The following is an 18,724-nucleotide window of genomic DNA, read 5'->3' as shown; positions in this document are numbered from 1 at the left end:
CAGGGACACAGGGATGGCACACGGACACAGGGAAGGGACACAGTGAGGGGACAGGGACACGGGACAGGGACATGGGGACAGGGACACGGGGACAGGGACACGGGGACAGGGCCAGAGGGACAGGGACAGTGAGGGGACAGTGAGGGGACAGTGAGGGGACAGTGAGGGGACAGTGAGGGGACAGTGAGGGGACAGGGACAGTGAGGGGACAGGGACACAGCGAGTCCTCCGGGCTCATTCAGCTCCCAGGAGCTTCACGCGTTATTTGGTCCCAACAATGGCCGGACAATGGGAGCTCGGGAATAACAATGGAATTTCGGGAACAACAATGGAATTTCGGGAACAACAATGGGACTCGGGGAATAATCCCGGGACTCTGGACACGACAATGGGACTCCAGGGGTGGCGACAATGACCCCAGCAGGGACGAGGTGTCCCCGCTCTGTCCCCTTCCCTCGGGGAATGATCCAATAAAACCCCCACGCTCCAGAGGTTCATAGAAATCCCACTTTTAATCACGGACAAAACGACTTTCAAGTAAAATCGACGGCTTTTAAATAAAATATAAATTACCAGAGGGCTGGGAGAGACCCTGTGTGCTCGTTCTCCTCTGCTTTTCCAGCTCTCTTCACATTCCTGGAGTTTCTGGGAGGTCTCTCCGCGTTTATGGAACAGAAATCAGGGACTGAAAGCAGCGACCGGTGCCACTGGGAGGGCGAAGCTTCCAAGGAAAAAGGAGGGAGCAGAAGTGATGGATGCAGTTTTTTATGGAAGCACAGGACTGGGTGTGAGGGATTTTTCCTTCTCCATCCCAGGAGTGATTCCAGAAGGGGAAAAAAATCACATCAAATGTCCTAAAAGTTTTTTTGTTGTTGTTTTGAAGCTTCCCGTTCTTTGAGACTCCCAACTGAGAGCAGGGATGTCAATGCTGGAATCTGGAAGGAAAATCCAAGCTCATCCCGGGATTTCAGCCTCTCCCAAAGGTGGGAACACAACACCCCCAAGTGCAACATTCCCAGCAAAGTCTTTTTTTTTTGGCATTTTTCCCTCACCACCCCCATCTCCCTGGAATTCCCAAGCCTGCCCGGAATTCCCAACTCCGCTTCTCCAAAGGGGCAAAAAAGAGGAGGAACCCTGAGGCAAAAATGGCTTTTTTTCTCTTCCCTCTGCGTGTGTGTGTATGGATGAATCCTCCATCCATCCTGGAGCGTTTATCCCGGGATTTTCTGTGGGGGAAGCCCCTCCTGGATCCAGAGGGAAGGGGAGGAGGCGCCGGGGAGGAGGCGGCGGTGGATGCGGCGCAGGCGGAGCAGGTAGAGCAGGATGGAGAGCAGCACCACCAGGAAGCAGGCCAGGAACAGGTAATGGTTGTACACGAAGGAGAAGCTCCTCCAGTGCGAGTGAATCCCACGGAAATTCTCCTGCTGGATGTCCCTGGAAAAGAGCAGAGGGACGAGGGGCACGTCAGAGGCAAAATCCCGCTTCTGGCTCAGTGAATTAAAGATCATTTTGGGGAATAGAATCTAAAATCCACAAGTTGAGGCTCTAAAAACCACAACTTTCCATCCCCTAAATCCCCTCCCAAAGCCTTTTCCCAGATATTTTTAGAGGATGTCCCTGGAAAAGCGCAGAGGGATGAGGGGCACAGCTCAGAGGCAAAATCCCGCTTCTGGCTTGGTGAGAATCAGACAGGGTGGGAATCAGAGCCCATTTGATGGAATAAGCTCTAAAAAGAACAAGTTGAGGCTCTAAAAACCACAAGTTTCCATTCCCTAAATCCCCTCTCAAAGGCTTTTCCCACATTTTTTTAGAGGGTGTCCCTGGAAAAGCGCAGAGGGACAAGGGGCACGGCTCAGAGCCAAAACTGCGTTTCTGGCTCAGTGGGAGTTACACAGGGCAGGAATCAGAGCCCATTTTGGGGAATAGGATCTAAACCCCACAAGCTGAGGGATCACCACCTTTTCCCATCCCAAAATTCCCCTCCCAAAAGCTTTTCCCAGATTTTTGAGAGCCCTGAGAAGGAGCAGAGGGACAACAGCCACACTTGGGAGGCCAAATTCCACTTCCGACTTAGCTCTGGGCAGGAATCAAAGCCCATTTTGGGGGGAAAAGTGTCTAAAACCCACAAGCTGAGGGATCAGCACCTCTTCCCATCCCAAAATTCCCTTTCCAGAGGCTCCCCGGGGTACCTGAGGGGCAGGAAGCGGGTCCTGTAGAGGATGGCCCCCAGCGTCCACTGCACCTCCTTGTCGTAGACCTGCAGCGCCGTCTTGAGGCTCCCGTAGCTCTCGGGGAAGGAGAAGCCGCGGTGGAAAACCTCGAACATCCAGGCGGACTTAAAGCACTGGAACCTGGGAGAGCACCGGGGTCAGGCTGGAACGGCGGGGCCGGGCACGGAGACAGGGATCAGGCAGGGAAAATGGGATCAGGCAGGAAAAACGGGATCAGGCAGGGAAAATGGGATCAGGCAGGAAAAGGGGGAACAGGGACACTGGGATCAGGCAGGGAAAATGGGGATCAGGCAGGGAAAATGGGATCAGGGAGGAAAAATGGGATCAGGGAGAGAGGGATCAGGCAGGGAAAATGGGATCAGGCAGGAAAAATGGGATCAGGGAGAGAGGGATCAGGCAGGGAAAACGGGATCAGGCAGGGAAAACGGGATCAGGCAGGGAAAACGGGATCAGGCAGGGAAAACGGGATCAGGCAGGGAAAACGGGATCAGGCAGGAAAAACGGGATCAGGCAGGAAAAACGGGATCAGGCAGGAACAGTGGGATCAGGAAAGAAAAATGGGATCAGGGAGAGAGGGATCAAGCAGGAAAAACGGGATCAGAGACACTGGGATCAGTCAGGGACACTGGGATCAGTCAGGGACACTGGGATCAGTCAGGGACACTGGGATCAGGAATATTTGGATCAGGAACATTGGGATCATGGACACTGGGATCAACCAGGGACACTGGGATCAGTCAGGGACACTGGGATCAGTCAGGGACACTGGGATCAGGAATATTTGGATCAGGAACATTGGGATCATGGACACTGGGATCAGCCAGGGACACTGGGATCAGTCAGGGACACTAGGATCAGGAACATTGGGATCATGGACACTGGGATCATGGACACTGGGATCAGCCAGGGAGAACGGGATAAGCTCAGCTCAGCACTCCAGTGGGGCACAATCAAACATGCAATTCTCAGCTTTCCCAAGGGTTTTTTTCCCAACTCTCAGCCCTTCCCAGGTTTTTTCCCCACTCCCAAGGATCCCTCGGAGCAGCCAGGCCCTGCCAGGAGGGATTCCCTGCCCAAATCCCTCCCCGAGCCCTGTCCTGCTCACTTGAGGCGGTGCAGATCCGCGTGCGGCGCGTAGAGACCGCGCTCGAAGCGCTCCCGCAGCACCGACCAGCGCGTGGCACAGTAATCCTGCAGGGAAAAACGGGGAAAATGGGGAAAAACGGGGGGAAAATGGGGAAAAATGGGGGAAAATGGGGAAAAACGGGGGAAAAACGGGGAAAACGGGGGGAAAAATGGGGGAAAATGGGGAAAAACGGGGGGAAAACGGGGGAAAACGGGGGGAAACGGGGGAAAAACAGGGGGAAAACGGGGGGAAAACGGGGGGAAATGGGGAAAAACCGGGGAAAAACAGGATGAGTATGGCCCTGCTTCCGCCCGGAGAAGGGGAAACCCCACCCCATAAAATGCCCTGAAATTCTCCAGCTTTGGTGAATTTAGGAATTTGGGACCTCTTAAGGAATTTGGGATCTCCTAAGGAAGGGTTTTGCTGCAGGATTTTGATGACAAAATCCCTGTGGAGAGCTGTTCTAGTGAGGGAATTGATCCCTCTTTCCTCATCTGTGCTACTTTATTCAATTTAGGAACTTGGGATCCCTTACAAAAGAGATTTGCTTCATGACTTTGGGAATAAAATCCCCGTGGAGAGCTGTTCCAGTGAGGGAATGATCCCTTTTCTTTCACCTTTGCAGCTTCAGTGAATTTAGGAATTTAGGGATCTCCTAAGGAAGAGTTTTGCTGCAGGATTTTGATGACAAAATCCCCGTGGAGAGCTGTTCCAGTGAGGGAATGATCCCTTTTCTTTCACCTGTGCTGCTTCAGTGAATTTAGGAATTCAGGGATCTCCTAAGGAAGAGTTTTGCTACAGGATTTTGATGACAAAATCCCTGTTCCAGTGAGGGAACTGCTCCCTCTTTCCTCACCTCTGCAGCTTCAGTGAATTTAGGAATTTAGGGATCTCCTGAGGACGAGTTTTGCTGCAGGACTTTGAGAATAAAATCCTTGTAGAGAGATATTTTAAATTAGGAATTTTTCCCAGATTTTCACCTTTGCAGCTTCAGTGAATTTAGGAATTTAGGGATCTCCTGAGGACGAGTTTTGCTGCAGGATTTTGATGACAAAATCCCTGTGGAGAGCTGTTCCAGTGAGGGAATTGATCCCTTTTCTTTCACCTGTGCTGCTTCAGTGAAGTTAGGAATTTAGGGATCTCCTGAGGAAGAGTTTTGCTGCAGGACTTTGAGGACAAAATCCCTGTTCCAGTGAGGGAATGATCCCTTTTCTTTCACCTATGTAGCTTCAGTGAATTTAGGAATTTAGGGATCTCCTGAGGAAGAGTTTTGCTGCAGGACTTTGAGGACAAAACCCCTGTTCCAGCGAGGGAGCTGCTCCCTCTCTCCTCACCTGTGCAGCTCTGGTGAACCTGGCGGCGCTGTAGTCGCCGCCCATCCTCAGCACGTCCTCGGTGCAGTAGTAGAACTCGGAGAAGCCGTAGAACTCGCTGCTGTGGAACTGCACGGGGGGCTGGAAGACGCCGTTCAGGGAGCTCTGGGTCTCGTTGGTTCTGTTGAGCAGCGGCTGCAGCAGCTCCCGGCACTGCTGGAAGTCGCCGGTGCCGCGCAGGTGCAGCGTCAGCCCCGCGTGCCGCAGCTCGTCCGGCGCGTCCCGCGGCAGGCACGGGTCTGGCAAGGGGGACTGGGGGCTGAGCCCGCCCTGCCGGCCCCCCAGCAGCCTGGGGGGACAGGGAGACATCAGGGATGGAGCTGGGTTTCCCTGAAAAGCTCAGGGTTTATGAGAAATTTGGATTTGTGCTGAGGTTTTTTGGTTAGATTGGTCAGTTGGTGTTGTTGGTGGCACGGGTCTGGCAGGGGACTGGGGGCTGAGCCTGCCCTGCCGGCCCCCCAGCAGCCTGGGGGGACAGGGAGAGACATCAGGGATGGAACTGGGGTTTGGGAAAGGTCAGGGGTTTATACAAAACTGGGAGAAATTTGGGTTTTTGGTTAGATTGGTCAGTTGGTGTTGTTAGAGGCACGGGTCCGGCAGCAGGGACTGGGAGCTAAGCCCGCTCTGCCGGCCCCCCAGCAGCCTGGGGGGACAGGGAGAGACATCAGGGATGGAACTGGGGTTTGGAAAAGGTCAGGGGTTTATGGGAATTTGGGATTTGTGCTGGGGTTTTTGGTTAGATTGGTCAGTTGGTGTTGGTTGCACAGAACCAGGAATGGGAATTCCGGGCTCAGCCCACCCTGCCGGCCCCCAGCAGCCTGGGGGGACACACAGAGATCAGGGATGGAACTGGGGTTTGGAAAAGGTCAGGGGTTTATCAGGAATTGGGGTTTTTGGTTAGATTGGTCAGTTGGTTTTGTTGTTGGTTGTAATTGTTAATGAATTAATCACTGGGGCGGTGGGAAGGGAATTAAAATGATCCAGTGGCACCCCTGCCATGGGCTGGGAAATCTCCCCTGATCCCAGGGGGCTCCAGCCTGATCCTGGACACTGCCCGGGATCCAGGGGCAGCCACAGCAAATCTGGGAATCCCATCCCAGCCCCTCCCCACCCTCATATTAAGAATTCCTTCCATAAATCCAATTTAATTTTCCCCTTTTCCAGCTGACCCCATCACTCCTCCTGCCATTCCAACCCCTGAGGAGCAGCCCCTCTCCAGCTCACTCCCACCCTTCCAGGACCCTCCCTCCTCCCCCAGGCTGCTCCCAGGGCTGGAGCAGCCCGGAATTCTGTCGGGATTCCCGGAATTCCGTCGGGATTGCCGGAATTCCGTCGGGATTCCCTGTACCTGCTCCTGAGGAGGCTGCTGGCCAGCAGGCTCTGCTCGTAGCGCCGGCGCGCCGCGTTCCCGCCGAAGCCCAGGAAGGTGGCCACGTACACGCGGTACACGTGCTCCGTCTGGTGGGCGTCACAGCCCAGGTTAAACTCTGCCAGCAAATTCTTGGCCACCTCCTCCTGCAGGAAAATCAGGAATCAGCAGGGTGATCCCCCAGCTTGGAGTGAATTTTATTTTATTTTATTTTATTTTAATTTTTTTTTTTTTTTTTGGGGTGTCTCGGATTAAAAATCCGCCCTGTGCTCGTCTTGGGGTGTTTTCCTCTCCTGCCTGTGCCTGCAGGGATTGTCCTGGTTGGAAAAGATCTTGGGAATCATCAGGGTGATCCCCCAGCCTGGAATTAATTTTTTTTTTTTTTAATTTTTTTTTTAATTTTTTTTTTATTTTTTGGGGGGTGTCTCGGATTAAAAATCCGCCCCACGCTCGTCTCGGGGATGTTCTCCTCTCCTGCCTGTGCCTGCAGGGATTGTCCTGGTTGGAAAAGATCTTGGGGATCATCAGGGTGATCCCCCAGCCTGAAATTAATTTTATTTTATTTTATTTATTTTTAATTTTTTTTTTTTGGGGTGTCTTGGATTAAAAATCTGCCCCACATTCGTCTCAGGGATGTTTTCCTCTCCTGCCTGTGCCTGCAGGGATTGTCCTGGTTGGAAATGATCTTGGGAATCATCAGGGTGATCCCCCAGCCTGGAATTAATTTTATTTTATTAATTTTAATTTTTTTTTTTTTTGGGGTGTCTCGGATTAAAAATTAATTAATTTTTGGGATTGTCCTGGTTGGAAAAGATCTTGGGAATCATCAGCAGCCCTGAGGAGACACATCCGTGGGGTTTTTGGGTATTCCCAAAAATGAGGAATCCTCATTGCCCTTTTCCAATCATTCCCAGCCATTTGTAATCCAAATATTTGAGTTTTCCTCTGGGATAATCATTTCCCACATTATTTGGAAAATGCAAGGTTATTTCATAGGGAGAGCAAAACTGAGTTGTTTTCCTTGGGAATGATCACCTCTCCCATATTTTTTATTAAAAACCCCAGGATTATTTCATAGGGAGAGCAAAATAAAGGAGTTTTCCTTGGGAATGATCATCTCCCACATCACTCTGAAAAAGATCACTTCAGTAACAATAAATAATAAATTTCATGAGAAATTCAGCTTGAAAAATTCAGGAATTGCTCCAGGATTCAGTGGCCTTGGAGCAATTTATGTCCCGTTTTGGACAAAGCAATTCAGTGACATTTTTAACTCTTAATTCCATTTCTCCCAAAAATTAAAGGAAAAAATCGTTTTTATGGAAGGTTTTTTTATGGGATTTTTGGGATTTAAGCCCCAGGATGCAGATTTTGGTGCTGAAGGGGTTTCAAATGATCCAGAAAGAATTAAAAACAAAGGATTAATGCAGGATTGGAGCGACGGGAATGAAGAAAACAAAGGAATTCTTAGCTGGAGGAGCCTGGCGCTGCCATCATCTCTCGCTTTTGGGAATGGGATGGGATGGAGGATTCCAAACGATGGGAAAAAAAGGAAAATGAGTTAAAATCATTCCGAGGGAGGGGGGAATTGCGGGATAATGACCTGCTGGGGGGAGGCAAGGCTTACACTTTGGGGCACTTCGTAGGCGATCTGCGTGGAGACCCCGCCCATGTCCAGGATCCCCACGGTTCTCTTGCGGAAAACGCGATCGTGGCGCTCGTTCCCTGGGACCTGCACCTCCACCACCGCCTCGTCCTCTGGGAAAACATGGGGAAACCATGGGAAAAACGTGGGGAAAACATGGGAAAAATCCCTGTGCTCGTTCCCTGGGACCTGCACCTCCACCACCGCCTCGTCCTCTGGGGATCAGGGAAAAACATGGGAAAAACGTGGGAAAAATCAATGGGATACAGGGGAAAATCCCTGCGCTCGTTCCCTGGGACCTGCACCTCCACCACCGCCTCGTCCTCTGGGAAACAGGGAAAAACATGGGAAAAACGTGGGGAAAACATGGGAAAAATCCCTGTGCTCGTTCCCTGGGACCTGCACCTCCACCACCGCCTCGTCCTCTGGGGAACAGGGAAAAATCAGTGGGATACAGGGAAAAATCAATGGGATACAGGGGAAAATCCCTGTGCTCGTTCCCTGGGACCTGCACCTCCACCACCACCTCGTCCTCTGAGAAACAGGGAAAAATCAGTGGGATACAGGGAAAAATCAGTGGGATACAGGGAAAAATCAGTGGGAAAATCAGCAGGAAACAGGGAAAAATCAGTGGGAAAATCAGTGGGATACGGGGGAAAATCCCTGCGCTCGTTCCCTGGGACCTGCACCTCCACCACCGCCTCGTCCTCTGGGGAACAGGGGAAAACATGGGAAAAACGTGGGGAAAACATGGGGAAAACATGGGGAAAACATCATTGGGAAAACATCATTGGGATACAGGGAAAAACCAGTGGGATACAGGGAGAAATCCCTGCGCTTGCTCCCCAGGACCTGCACCGCCATCCCTGCCTCGTCCTCTGGGAAAACATGGGAAAAATCAGTGGGATCCAGGGAAAAATTAATGGGAAACATGGGGGAAATGACTGGGAAATAAGGAAAAATTACTGGGATCCAGGGAAAATTCAATGGGATCCAGCCAGAGGAGCTGCTGTTTGTGGCTGTTAAAGCTTCAGGTGGGAGTGAAGCCAACCCAGCCCCTGCAGCAGCTGCCAACATCTGGCTGGAAATGCACCCCAACATCTGGAAACGCAATTCCCAGGGCTGGAACTGCATCCCAACATCTGGAAACGCAATTCCCAGGGCTGGAAATGCACCCCCAACATCTGGAAACGCAATTCCCAGGGCTGGAACTGCATCCCAACATCTGGCTGGAAAATCATCACCTGGAGCCCCAGGTCCCCTTCAGATCCTCACCATCATCCGTGTGCTCGAATCTTCCAAGGACAAAGTTGATCCCAATCCATGCATAGACTCCTGCAGGTGGGGAAAAAAACCCCAGGAATTTGGGAATCCCAACGCTTGGAATTCCTAAATATTTTCCAGATGTTTTCCCAAGGTCCACCTACCTTCCTGCTTCCCAGAAATCACCTCAGCGTGGGAGTCAGAGAAGAGGAAATCAAAGTGCACGGGGATGTCTGTGAGCAGATCCTCCAGGATGGCTTTCTGCTGGCTGCAAAATCCATGGAAAAGGGGTTAAAATAAACCAGGAATGCTGCTGGTGATGCCTGCAGTTTTATTTCCTGTATTTCACTCCCTGTGCTGCCCAGGGTGCAGCTCTGAGCTCACACTCAGGCTCACTCAGCTCCTCACACAGCAGGGACACAAAACAAATCCTGTTCCTGCTGCACCCCAAGGACAGCTGGGACAAGGGTTCAGCCCAAAAGCACAAACAAGGGGGGCTGAGGGAGGAACGAGAAGGATGGGACTGCAGAACCTGGGGCTGCAATGGGACAGTGAAACCCCAATGTGCAAATGGACCAGAACTTAGAAAAGGGGGAGACCTCGGGACTGTTTGTCCATTCTGTGTCCATTCTGTGTCCATTTTGGGTCCATTTTGTGCCCATTTTGTGCCCATTTTGTGCCCATTTTGTGTCCATTTTTGTGTCCATTTTGTGCCCATTTTGTGTCCATTTTTGTGTCCATTTTGGGCCCATTTTGGGCCCATTTTGGGTCCATTTTTGTGCCCATTTTGTGACCATTTTTGTGCCCATTTTGTGTCCCCCTTGGGTGCAGCCCTGCCCAGGCTCTTTTCCTGCCCAAGGTTCACCCTAAAACCCTTTCAATAAATCTCTGCTTTATTCCCAGCTATGCCCAGCCTCTGTTCCAGCTCAGCCCTCCCAAGGCTGAATTCCCAACCCTTCCCAAGGCTGAATCCCTGGAATTCCCCGCAGAAAAGCAGGGAATCACCTCTCGGGCAGGATCCTCATGCCAGCAGTGCACAGGATGTACAGAGGGGTCTCCTTGTGCTTGGAGCGCGGGACGTGCTCGGCGGCGAAGCTCAGCAGGGGCAGGATGTAATCACTGACCTTGTCAGGAGAGCTGGCAAACTCCGAAATCCCTGGGAAAACACAAAACTGGGAGTGGCTGAGGAATTCCCTGGGAAATCCTGAGCAGAGGAGTGAAGGAGGCAAAGGGGAAGTGGGAAATGAGCTGTAAAAATGATGGGATTTTTCCAGGCTTTTCTCTCCTAACTGCACTCCAAAATGTCTGGATAAAGGATGTTTCCAGCATGGAACAGCTCCAGGTTTCTTTGGGATTGGTTTGAAGGGAGTTTAAGTCTGGAATGGGGCAGGAGGGAGAGGTTTTTCCATGGATAAGGCAGGTGCTGGTCCTGTTACCATTTCACTTTATTCTCTTTATTTAATGAAGAAATAATTGTGTTCCTGTAAAGTTCTTTGAGCCAATTATTATCAGTAATTATCTGTTAATTCTGTCAAAATGATCACATCCACACATTTTATTTATGATTTAAAGGATGCTCAGGTATCACCTTCATCCTAATTTTCCTTATTTTTCTGTATTTCCTTACGTTCCTTATTTTAAATTCCCTGCCAACCAATCCCAAAAAAACCTGGAGTTGTTCCGTGTTGGAAATTTCCCTTATCCAGACCCTTTGGAGTGCAGGAAGCAGAGTTAGGAGCGGAAATCATGGAGAAATTCCCTGTTTTTGCTGGTACCTGGTTTGATTTTCATCACCAGCTTTTCCTGTTGCTGTCCCATGGAAAAATCTCTCCCTCCTGCCCTAATCCAGACTTAAACTCCCTGCAAACCAATCCCAAAAATCCCTGGAGTTGTTCCACACTCACAACATCCTTTATCCAGACCCTTTGGAGTGCAGGAAGCAGAGTTAGGAGCGGAAATCACGGAGAAAACCCCCGTTTTTGCCAGTACCTGGTTTGATTTTCATCACCACGGGTTTTCTGCAGCTGTCCCTCATGGAAAAACCTCTCCCTCCTGCCCTAATCCAGACTTAAACTCCCTGCAAACTAATCCCAAAAATCCCTGGAGTTGTTCCACACTCACAACACGGAAACATCCTTTACCCCGACCCTTTGGAGTGCAGGAAGCAGAGTTAGGAGCAGAAATCACAGAGAAATCCCCCGTTTTTGCCGGTACCTGGTTTGATTTTCATCACCACGGGTTTCCTGGAGCTGTCCCTCATCTGCTGGATGTCCAGCAGGTCCTTGGGGTTGCCGTTGTGCCGGGGCCAGCAGTACACGAACACCCTGGAGCCGCTGCTGCCGCAGTCCACCACGATGCCGTAGTTCAGGTTGGGGTTCCCGGTGTCCGTGGCCTCCGTGTCCGTCACCCTGGCCAGGTACCTGGGAGAAAATGGGAATTGCTGCAGGGGATTCTGCTGTGGGATCCTCCCTGTGCTTCCCCCGGATCAGGAGCAGCGAGATCTGGGATTGCTGCTCCTTTCCCGCAGAGCTCCATTCCCTGTTTCCATGGGATTCCCTCCCTCTCACCTGTGGAATCTCTGTTTTTCCATGGGATTCCCTCCCTCTCACCTGTGGAATCTCTGTTTTTCCATGGGATTCCCTCCCTCTCACCTGTGGACTCTCCCATCCTGTGCTGCCTCCAGAGCAGGAGCAGGGAGCAGAGCAGCATTGCTCCTTTCCTCCAGGCTCCATTTCCCTGTTTCCCATGGAATTCTTTCCTCCTTTCCCCCAAAGCTCCATTTCCCTGTTTCCCATGGAATTCTTTCCTCCTTTCCCCCAGAGCTCCATTTCCCTTCCCATGGAATTTCCCTTTCCATTCCATTCCCATGGAATTCCCTCCCTCTCACCTGTGGAATCCCTATTTTTCCCTGGAATTCCCGGGTCTCACCTGTGGCTCCTGCCCTCCCGGGCTGCCCTTCTGTACCTCCCCAGCAGCAGCAGCAGCGAGCAGAGCACCAGGGAGACCTGTGACTGTTCCCCCTTTCCCCCAGAGCTCCATTCCCTATTTTTCCATGGAATTTCCCCCTCTCACCTGTGGCTCCGGCCCTCCCGGGCTGTCCTGCCGTAGCGGCCCCGCAGCAGCAGCAGCGAGCAGAGCAGCAGCGCCCCCGCCGCGGCCGCGGCCCCCAGCAGCAGCAGCTGCCGCAGGGACGCGTTCAGGATGCGGGGACAGCCCGCGGGGGACAGGCTGAAGTGCCACGAGGCCGGCAGCAGGCAGGAGATGCTGATCCTGGAATACCGCGGGAGAAAGGAGAGGATTGAGCGTTAAACACGGAGAATTCCTGCCCGGAGGGCGGGGAGGGGCTGGCATGGAATTCTGAAAGGATGGAAGGGTCCCGTGGGATTTGCTGGGTTTGGGGCTGGAGCTCCTTTTTAGCTCCTGGCTTTCTTTCACATTCTCAGGAAAATCCGAGCCAGAAAGGAGGGAAAAGCCTGGTTTGGGATTGGGGGAATGGAAATCTGGGAATGAGCCCAGAGAAGAGAAGTCTGGGGAGATCTCAGGGCAGTTCCCCAGGGCCCAGAGGGGCTCCAGGAGAGCCGGAGAGGGACAAGGACACAGGGAATGGCTTCCACTGGGAAAGGGGAGATCTGTGTGGGATATTGGGAAGGAGTTCCTGGCTGGGATGGGATTCCCAGATTTGCTGTGGCTGCCCCTGGATCCCTGCAGTGCCCAAGGCCAGGCTGGGGCACCCTGGGGCAGGGGAGGGGTCCCTGTGGGGTGACCCTGAGGACCCTTCCCAACCCATCCCCGGCTCTGTTCCGGACTGAGCGGGCTCAGGGCACCATCCCCGAGCTGGAATTCACCCCAAACCCATCCCGGATTATCCGGCAGCTCCTTTGGGATCCTCACCTGCCCATCGTGGGGCCGGGGCAGCAGCGGGAGCTGCTGGAGCCTCAGCCGGTGACCGCGGGGACAGCGGGGACAGCGGCGCTGCTCGGAGCCATCGCTGCTGTGCGCCTGAGGGGGAGAACCGGGCTGAGCCCTGCCCTGCCCCAGGATGGGATCCGTGCGATCCACGGGATCCTCCCTCCCTCCCTGGGGCTGGATGTGGGGCACAGGGACAGCCCTGAGGGACACGGCCCGGGGCTGTTCCCCCTTCCCGGGACTGTCCCCCCCTGCCCGGCGCTGTCCCCGCTTCCCGGGGCTGTCCCCGCTTCCCGGGGCTGTCCCCCCTTCCCGGCGCTGTCCCCGCTTCCCGGGGCTGTCCCCCCTTCCCGGGGCTGTCCCCCCTTCCCGGGGCTGTCCCCCCTTCCCGGCCCCGCCAGAACTGACAGAAGATCCCGCCCCGGGTGCCACGAGGGCGCTGAGGCGGGGCCAGCCCGGCTGGAGGGGACCGGGAACACCGGGATGGGGAAATGGGGCAGGGAAATGGGATGGAGAGAATGGGATGGACGGAATGGGATGGACGGAATGGGATGGAGGGAATGGGATGGAGGAAATGGGATGGAGGGAATGGGATGGAGGGAATGGGATGGAGGGAATGGGATGGAGGGAATGGGATGGAGGAAATGGGATGGAGGGAATGGGATGGAGGGAATGGGATGGAGGGAATAGGATGGAGGGAACGGGATGGAGGGAACGGGATGGAGGGAACAGGAGGAGAGAACGGGATAAGAGAACGGGATGGAGGCAAGGACGGGGAAGGGGCGCGGAGCGGAACGAGCTGGTCCAGGCCCCCGCCCGTGCCCACGGCCGCCACCGTCCCGCAGGGCCCGGCTCTCCCCAAAGCCCGCGGCCCCCTGTGATCCGGATCCCATTCCCGTTCCCATTCCCGCTCCCATTCCCGGTGTCTCCCCCGCTCTCTCTCTCCCCCCTTCACCTCCCGGGCCGCCCCATGGCAACCGGCCCCGCCACTTCCGGGTGCGCCGCCGGACGTGGCGCACAGCGTGATGACGTCACGGAAGGGATTCCCCCGGAGGCGTGGCCTCAGTGAATGGGCGGGGACAAAGGGGCGTGGTCACGGAGGAGTGGGCGTGGCCAGGAGGAGCCGGGTGCCCCGTGGGTAAAACCACGCAAAAATCGCTTTAAAAACAACCAAAAATCGCTATGAAAACAGCCCAAAATCGCTATAAAACCAGTTCAAAATAGTTGTATAAACAGCGTTTAACGTCAGAAATAGGAATTTATGGCTATAAATATGCCTGGAAAGGTTTGGGTTGGAAGGAGTTTAAATCCCATCCAGTTCCAATCCCGACACCTCCCACTGTCCCAGGCTGCTCCAAACCCTGTCCAGCCCGGCCTTGGGCACTCCCAGGGATGGAGGGGCAGCCACAGCAAATCTGGGAATTCCAGCCCAGCCCCTCCTCACACTCCCAGCCAGGAATTCCTTCCTACAATGCCATCCATCCCTGCCCTGTGGCAGTGAGAAGCCATTCCCTGTGTCCTGTCCCCTGTCCCCAGCCCCTCTCCAGCTCTCCTGGAGCCCCTTTAGGCCCTGGGGAACGGCCCTGAGATCCCCCCAGATTCCCCTTCCCTTCCCTTCCCTTCCCTTCCCTTCCCTTCCCTTCCCTTCCCTTCCCTTCCCTTCCCTTCCCTTCCCTTCCCTTCCCTTCCCTTCCCTTCCCTTCCCTTCCCTTCCCTTCCCTTCCCTTCCCTTCCCTTCCCTTCCCTTCCCTTCCCTTCCCTTCCCTTCCCTTCTCTTCCCCCAAATTCCCATTCCCTGAATCCCAAGCCAGCTTTTTCCCCTCCTTTCCAGCTGGAATTTTGCTGACTGCTGGAAATAAAGCCAGGACAACCCCAGGAGCTCCGTCCCTGTGAGCTCCTTGCAGCCTCCCCTGCCCAGTGCCACCAGTCCCTCCCAAAATCACCTCCCATTGTTCCCCCGGGGCTCCAAACCAGAAAGGCGAGTTGGGAAAAAAAAAAACCAAAAAACAAAACCCAACTTTGGTGCGGGCAATAATCCCAAAGCAGCTTTAATTACTCACGGCGGGCACTGCCTCTCCCTGTGCCCGCCCGGGCAGGGGGAATTAGGTCAGGTTATGTGAGCTCTGAAAGGAGCCAGCGGCCAAATTCCACCACTCCACACCTCAGCTCAGGGGCTGGAGCTCCCTGCCTGGCTCTGGCGGAGCTGCAGCGCTGCCTCTTCCCACTCTGGGATGGTTTGGGGCTGGAATTGCCTCCTGGAGAAGCTTCAGGGCTTGGTTCTCTCCATTTTCTTTGCTGGTGGCTCTGTCTGGAATCGCCTCACGCTGTGGTGATGTTACACAAAAACCCGGCCCTGAAACCGATCCCTCGGTGACTCAGGCAAAAAGGAGAAAGTTCAGGGAGTGTGGTTAAAGCTGGGAATGATCCTGCTCTGCCTCCACGGTCAAATTGTTTCACTCTCATGAGCTCCACCACCTTTTTGGGGCAAAAACCCCATTAATCCCTGTCCTGAGCAGGAATTCCCATTTTCCATGATTTTCCAGCACCAATCCCAACAGCAGCACTTCCTGAAGGCTTCAAACCAGGGGCTGCTGCTCCCAAAGTGGGTCAGGTCACCCCGAAGACAAAACAGAATTGTTTGTTTGTGTGCCTGGAGTTTGCAAATGTAAAGATAAAAAAAAATAACTGGGACACGTCAGGTTTGCAGGCAGATGAATTTCCCTGCGGCTCCCCATTCCCAGCATGCAGGAGAATCCAGGCTGGCTCCTTTTCCAGGGATCTCCTGAGGCTGCTGCTGCCGTGGATCTCAGGATGGGGCTGGAATGAGGTCCAGACTTGGAGTTAAATTTGTATTTTTGGGCATTTTGGGTGTTTCTAAGGAAGGCTGGGGCTGCAATGTGCTGGGAAGGGGCTGATCTGTGTTCTGTGGGATGGGGAATTGATTCCCACATGGAATCTTTCCTATGAGGATCTGGCGCCCAAACTTGCCAAAAAAAAAAAAAAAAAACCAGCTGTGAGGACATAAAATCCCAACTGTCTGTGCTGCAAATAAGATTAAAACCAAATCAACCATTTATCTTTGCTCTGATCCCTCTTCTAAAGCCTTTCTATAGTGCCATTAACCGAGGCCTTTTCCTTTCCACGTTAAAAATCATGGAATGGTTTGGGAGGAACCTAAAAATCATCCACGGGCTGGGTTCTGCTGTCCCAGGGTGCTCCAAGCTGGCCTTGGGCACTGCCAGGGATGGAGCAGCCACAGCAAATCTGGGAATCCCATGCCAGGGAAGAAAACCACAATTACCTGATGCTGAACACGCCAATTAAAACAAAATAATTTAGAATTTGCTGCTCCGTGGCTTCGGCAGCTGCTAAGGCAGCCCCGTGCTGGTGGTGGGAAGGATAAAACCCCGAGCCAGGTGGAGCTCAGCTGTTAGAGAAGCTGGAGATTTGCAAAGTGAAAAAAACCACAAATACAACCTGCTGGATGCTGGAGATAAAGCCCAGTTTGGGTGCCCACCTCGCAGCTGGGCACTGCTGCCGTATCAGCCGGGCTGCAGCTGCCGGGGCTGGCACCTCCTGCGTGGGGAGAGCTTTGATAAGGAGCTCCAGGTCCTCCTTATCAGCTGGGAGGTGCTGCAGGGGCCGTGGGTGCTGCCCCAGCCCTCCAGGAGCCTTTCCCTGCCTGCTGGTTTCTCCTTCCTCCTGAAATTCCTGGCGCTGGGCTCCCTTCCTGCTGTGCCACGGCTGCTCCGGGTGCTGGACGGGCCTTGGCTCATTTATTTGGATTTATTTGGCTGCTGGCACAGAGTTAATGTGGGTGAATTTTGGGGATTCTGCTGCGACCTGGTGGGGTGGAAATGGTGAAGTTGTGGATTCATGGAATGGTTTGGGGTTGGAAGGAGATTAAAGCTCATCCAGTGCCACCCCTGCCATGGCAGGGACACCTCCCCTGCCCCAAGGTGCCCCAGCCTGGCCTTGGGCACTGTCAGGGATCCAGGGGCAGCCACAGCAAATCTGGGAATTCCAGTCCAGCCAGGAATTCCTTCCCAAAATCCCACCAAACCTCCCCTTTCCCAGTGGGAAGCCATTCCCTGTGTCCTGTCCCTCCAGGCCTTGCTACAGCAGATTCCCAGTGTCCAGGGCTGTTCCTGCAGCACTTCCAGAGGGATGGGAAAACAAAATCCTGGAATGGTTTGGGTGGGAAGGGACCTTAACTCCCACCCAGTCCCAGCCCTGTCGGGGACACCTCCCTCTGTCCCAGGTCACTCCAAGCCCAGCATGGCCCTGGACACTGCCAGGCTGAGGCTGTCACAACCCAAACCTGTTTTGAGCTTTGCCCTTCCCTGGTTCCCTGCTCCCCATTTGGGGATTTGGGGCACCCCAGGGACCCCCAAGGCCTGCAGCGAGCAGTGGTGGGAAGGGAAGAGCCGGGGAATCCTTGCCCAGGCCCGGTGTCAAAGGAGCTTTCCAGGCAGGCTGAGCTCCCTTTGTGCGGGGCCGGCTCCTCTGTGCCAGGCGGGGATGGCAGGGATCCATCCCGCGGGCTGGGCTGCTCCTGCTGCTCCTCCTGCTGCTCCTCCCGATTCCTGGAATCAGGGATAATTCCATCCATCCCCAGCAATGAGAGAATCCCCTCGGGCCCAGCCTCTGCCTTGGCACCCGAGCTTTGATTCCTCACTCGGCTGCGGGTTAAAATATAACCGGGAACAGAACTGCAGCCCGCTCCAGGTCATTGTCAGCCCGAGACTGCGGGAGAAAGGGCTCATTAAGGTGGCACTAATTGCCCCTCCCTGCCCTGCCAGAGGCGCGGGAAGGAGATTAAAGTTCTTGCTCGGGGAGAGGAAAACCTCGATAAAGCCTGTGGAGCAATCCTGGGAAATGTGTCCGTGCCAGTTTTATTTCCTGGGATCACAGAGAGGGAAGTTCCTGTGCCGGGTTCGTGCCTGGGGATCGTCGTTCTCTGCTGGAATCACGGCTCTGCAGCTCTGAAATGTCATTTATTGTGGAAAACACGGCGACAAACCCTGCCAGCAGCACAGGCTTGGTGTCTTTCCGAGGAAACAGAGGTGTGATAATCCCGTGGCTTCTCCAGAGGGCGAGAAGGGGAGTTTTAAGCAATTCCTGGGTTAAATTTTGCATTGTTGAAGGGTTTTATACTCTCAGCTTTCCACAGGTTGAGTTTCTCGGTCTCAGGGATGAGAGGATGGCTGTGACACTCCGGGACAGCAGCTGGGTGTCACCTCCAGCTCTCCCAAATCCTGGAGAAGGATTTTTCCAAGCGCAGGAAACGCTGCCACGTCCCCAGGATCAATCAGGAGTGAGTCCCATGCGTGACAGTGCCATTTACTGTTATTTTCTCCAGCAGCTCCGTGTTCCCACAGGGAACAGAGAATTCCCAGCACAAATAGGAGGAGGAGGAAGGAGAACAGTTCATGCTGCCCCCAGCACGTCTCCAGGTACTCAGGATGTGATCACACCTGGATGTTCTCACCTCGTGTGTGCTCATTCCCAACCCCAGCACTTTATTTTCCTGCTTTTTCCATGCTCTGGGGGTGGTTTTCCTCCTTCCCAAGGCCCAGGCAGTAATAAATTGCCCTGCAGTATCACGGGAATGGTTAACCTTGATTTGAGTTCACACAACACCTCCTTCCCTGCAAGGTCAAATTCCAAATAATCCTTTGGAGAGGAATCAAATAAAGTTGGGGCTGCTCCCTGGGCCACAAAGACTTCTCCTGGAAAGCACCGAATTCACCCAGTTTGGGTCTGTTTCGTGGTGGAACAAGGAAATCATGTCAAATATGAGGGAAGAGA

At 53.8% G+C, this 18,724-nt stretch overlaps 1 protein-coding gene across 2 annotated transcripts; it reads right to left on the bottom strand.

Moving 5' to 3' along the window:
- Window positions 1-493: 493 nt before the first annotated feature.
- Window positions 494-14,023, bottom strand: ENTPD4 (ectonucleoside triphosphate diphosphohydrolase 4). Of its 2 annotated transcripts, none has more exons than XM_063420098.1 (13): window positions 13,869-14,023; window positions 12,899-13,006; window positions 12,080-12,277; window positions 11,222-11,427; window positions 10,013-10,163; window positions 9,172-9,275; window positions 9,020-9,079; window positions 7,703-7,857; window positions 6,079-6,245; window positions 4,692-5,019; window positions 3,337-3,422; window positions 2,190-2,351; window positions 494-1,434 (listed from the first exon to the last, which is right to left on the bottom strand). In XM_063420098.1, the coding sequence occupies exons 2-13, from the start codon at window positions 12,904-12,906 to the stop codon at window positions 1,212-1,214; spliced, it is 1,848 nt and encodes a 615-aa protein (XP_063276168.1). In that variant the 5' UTR covers window positions 12,907-13,006; window positions 13,869-14,023; the 3' UTR covers window positions 494-1,211. The 2 variants fall into 2 exon arrangements, with proteins under 2 accessions (XP_063276168.1, XP_063276169.1); XM_063420099.1 differs by having other exon boundaries at window positions 7,727-7,857; window positions 13,869-14,020.
- Between the last annotated feature and the right edge of the window lie 4,701 nt (window positions 14,024-18,724).

Source organism: Prinia subflava, chromosome 29 (genome assembly GCF_021018805.1).
Source record: "Prinia subflava isolate CZ2003 ecotype Zambia chromosome 29, Cam_Psub_1.2, whole genome shotgun sequence".
NCBI classification, from domain to species: domain Eukaryota; kingdom Metazoa; phylum Chordata; class Aves; order Passeriformes; family Cisticolidae; genus Prinia; species Prinia subflava.
This window is presented reverse-complemented; position numbering and strand designations above follow the sequence as displayed.

Bases quoted from the DNA above. Each gene is read 5' to 3' on its own strand.
- ENTPD4 (XM_063420098.1), bottom strand. The intron at 3,423-4,691 runs GTGAGGAGAGAG...TTTTCCCTGCAG, and splicing joins GGTTCACCAGAGCTGCACAG to GATTACTGTGCCACGCGCTG. The intron at 2,352-3,336 runs GTGAGCAGGACA...GTGCTCTCCCAG, and splicing joins GCGGATCTGCACCGCCTCAA to GTTCCAGTGCTTTAAGTCCG.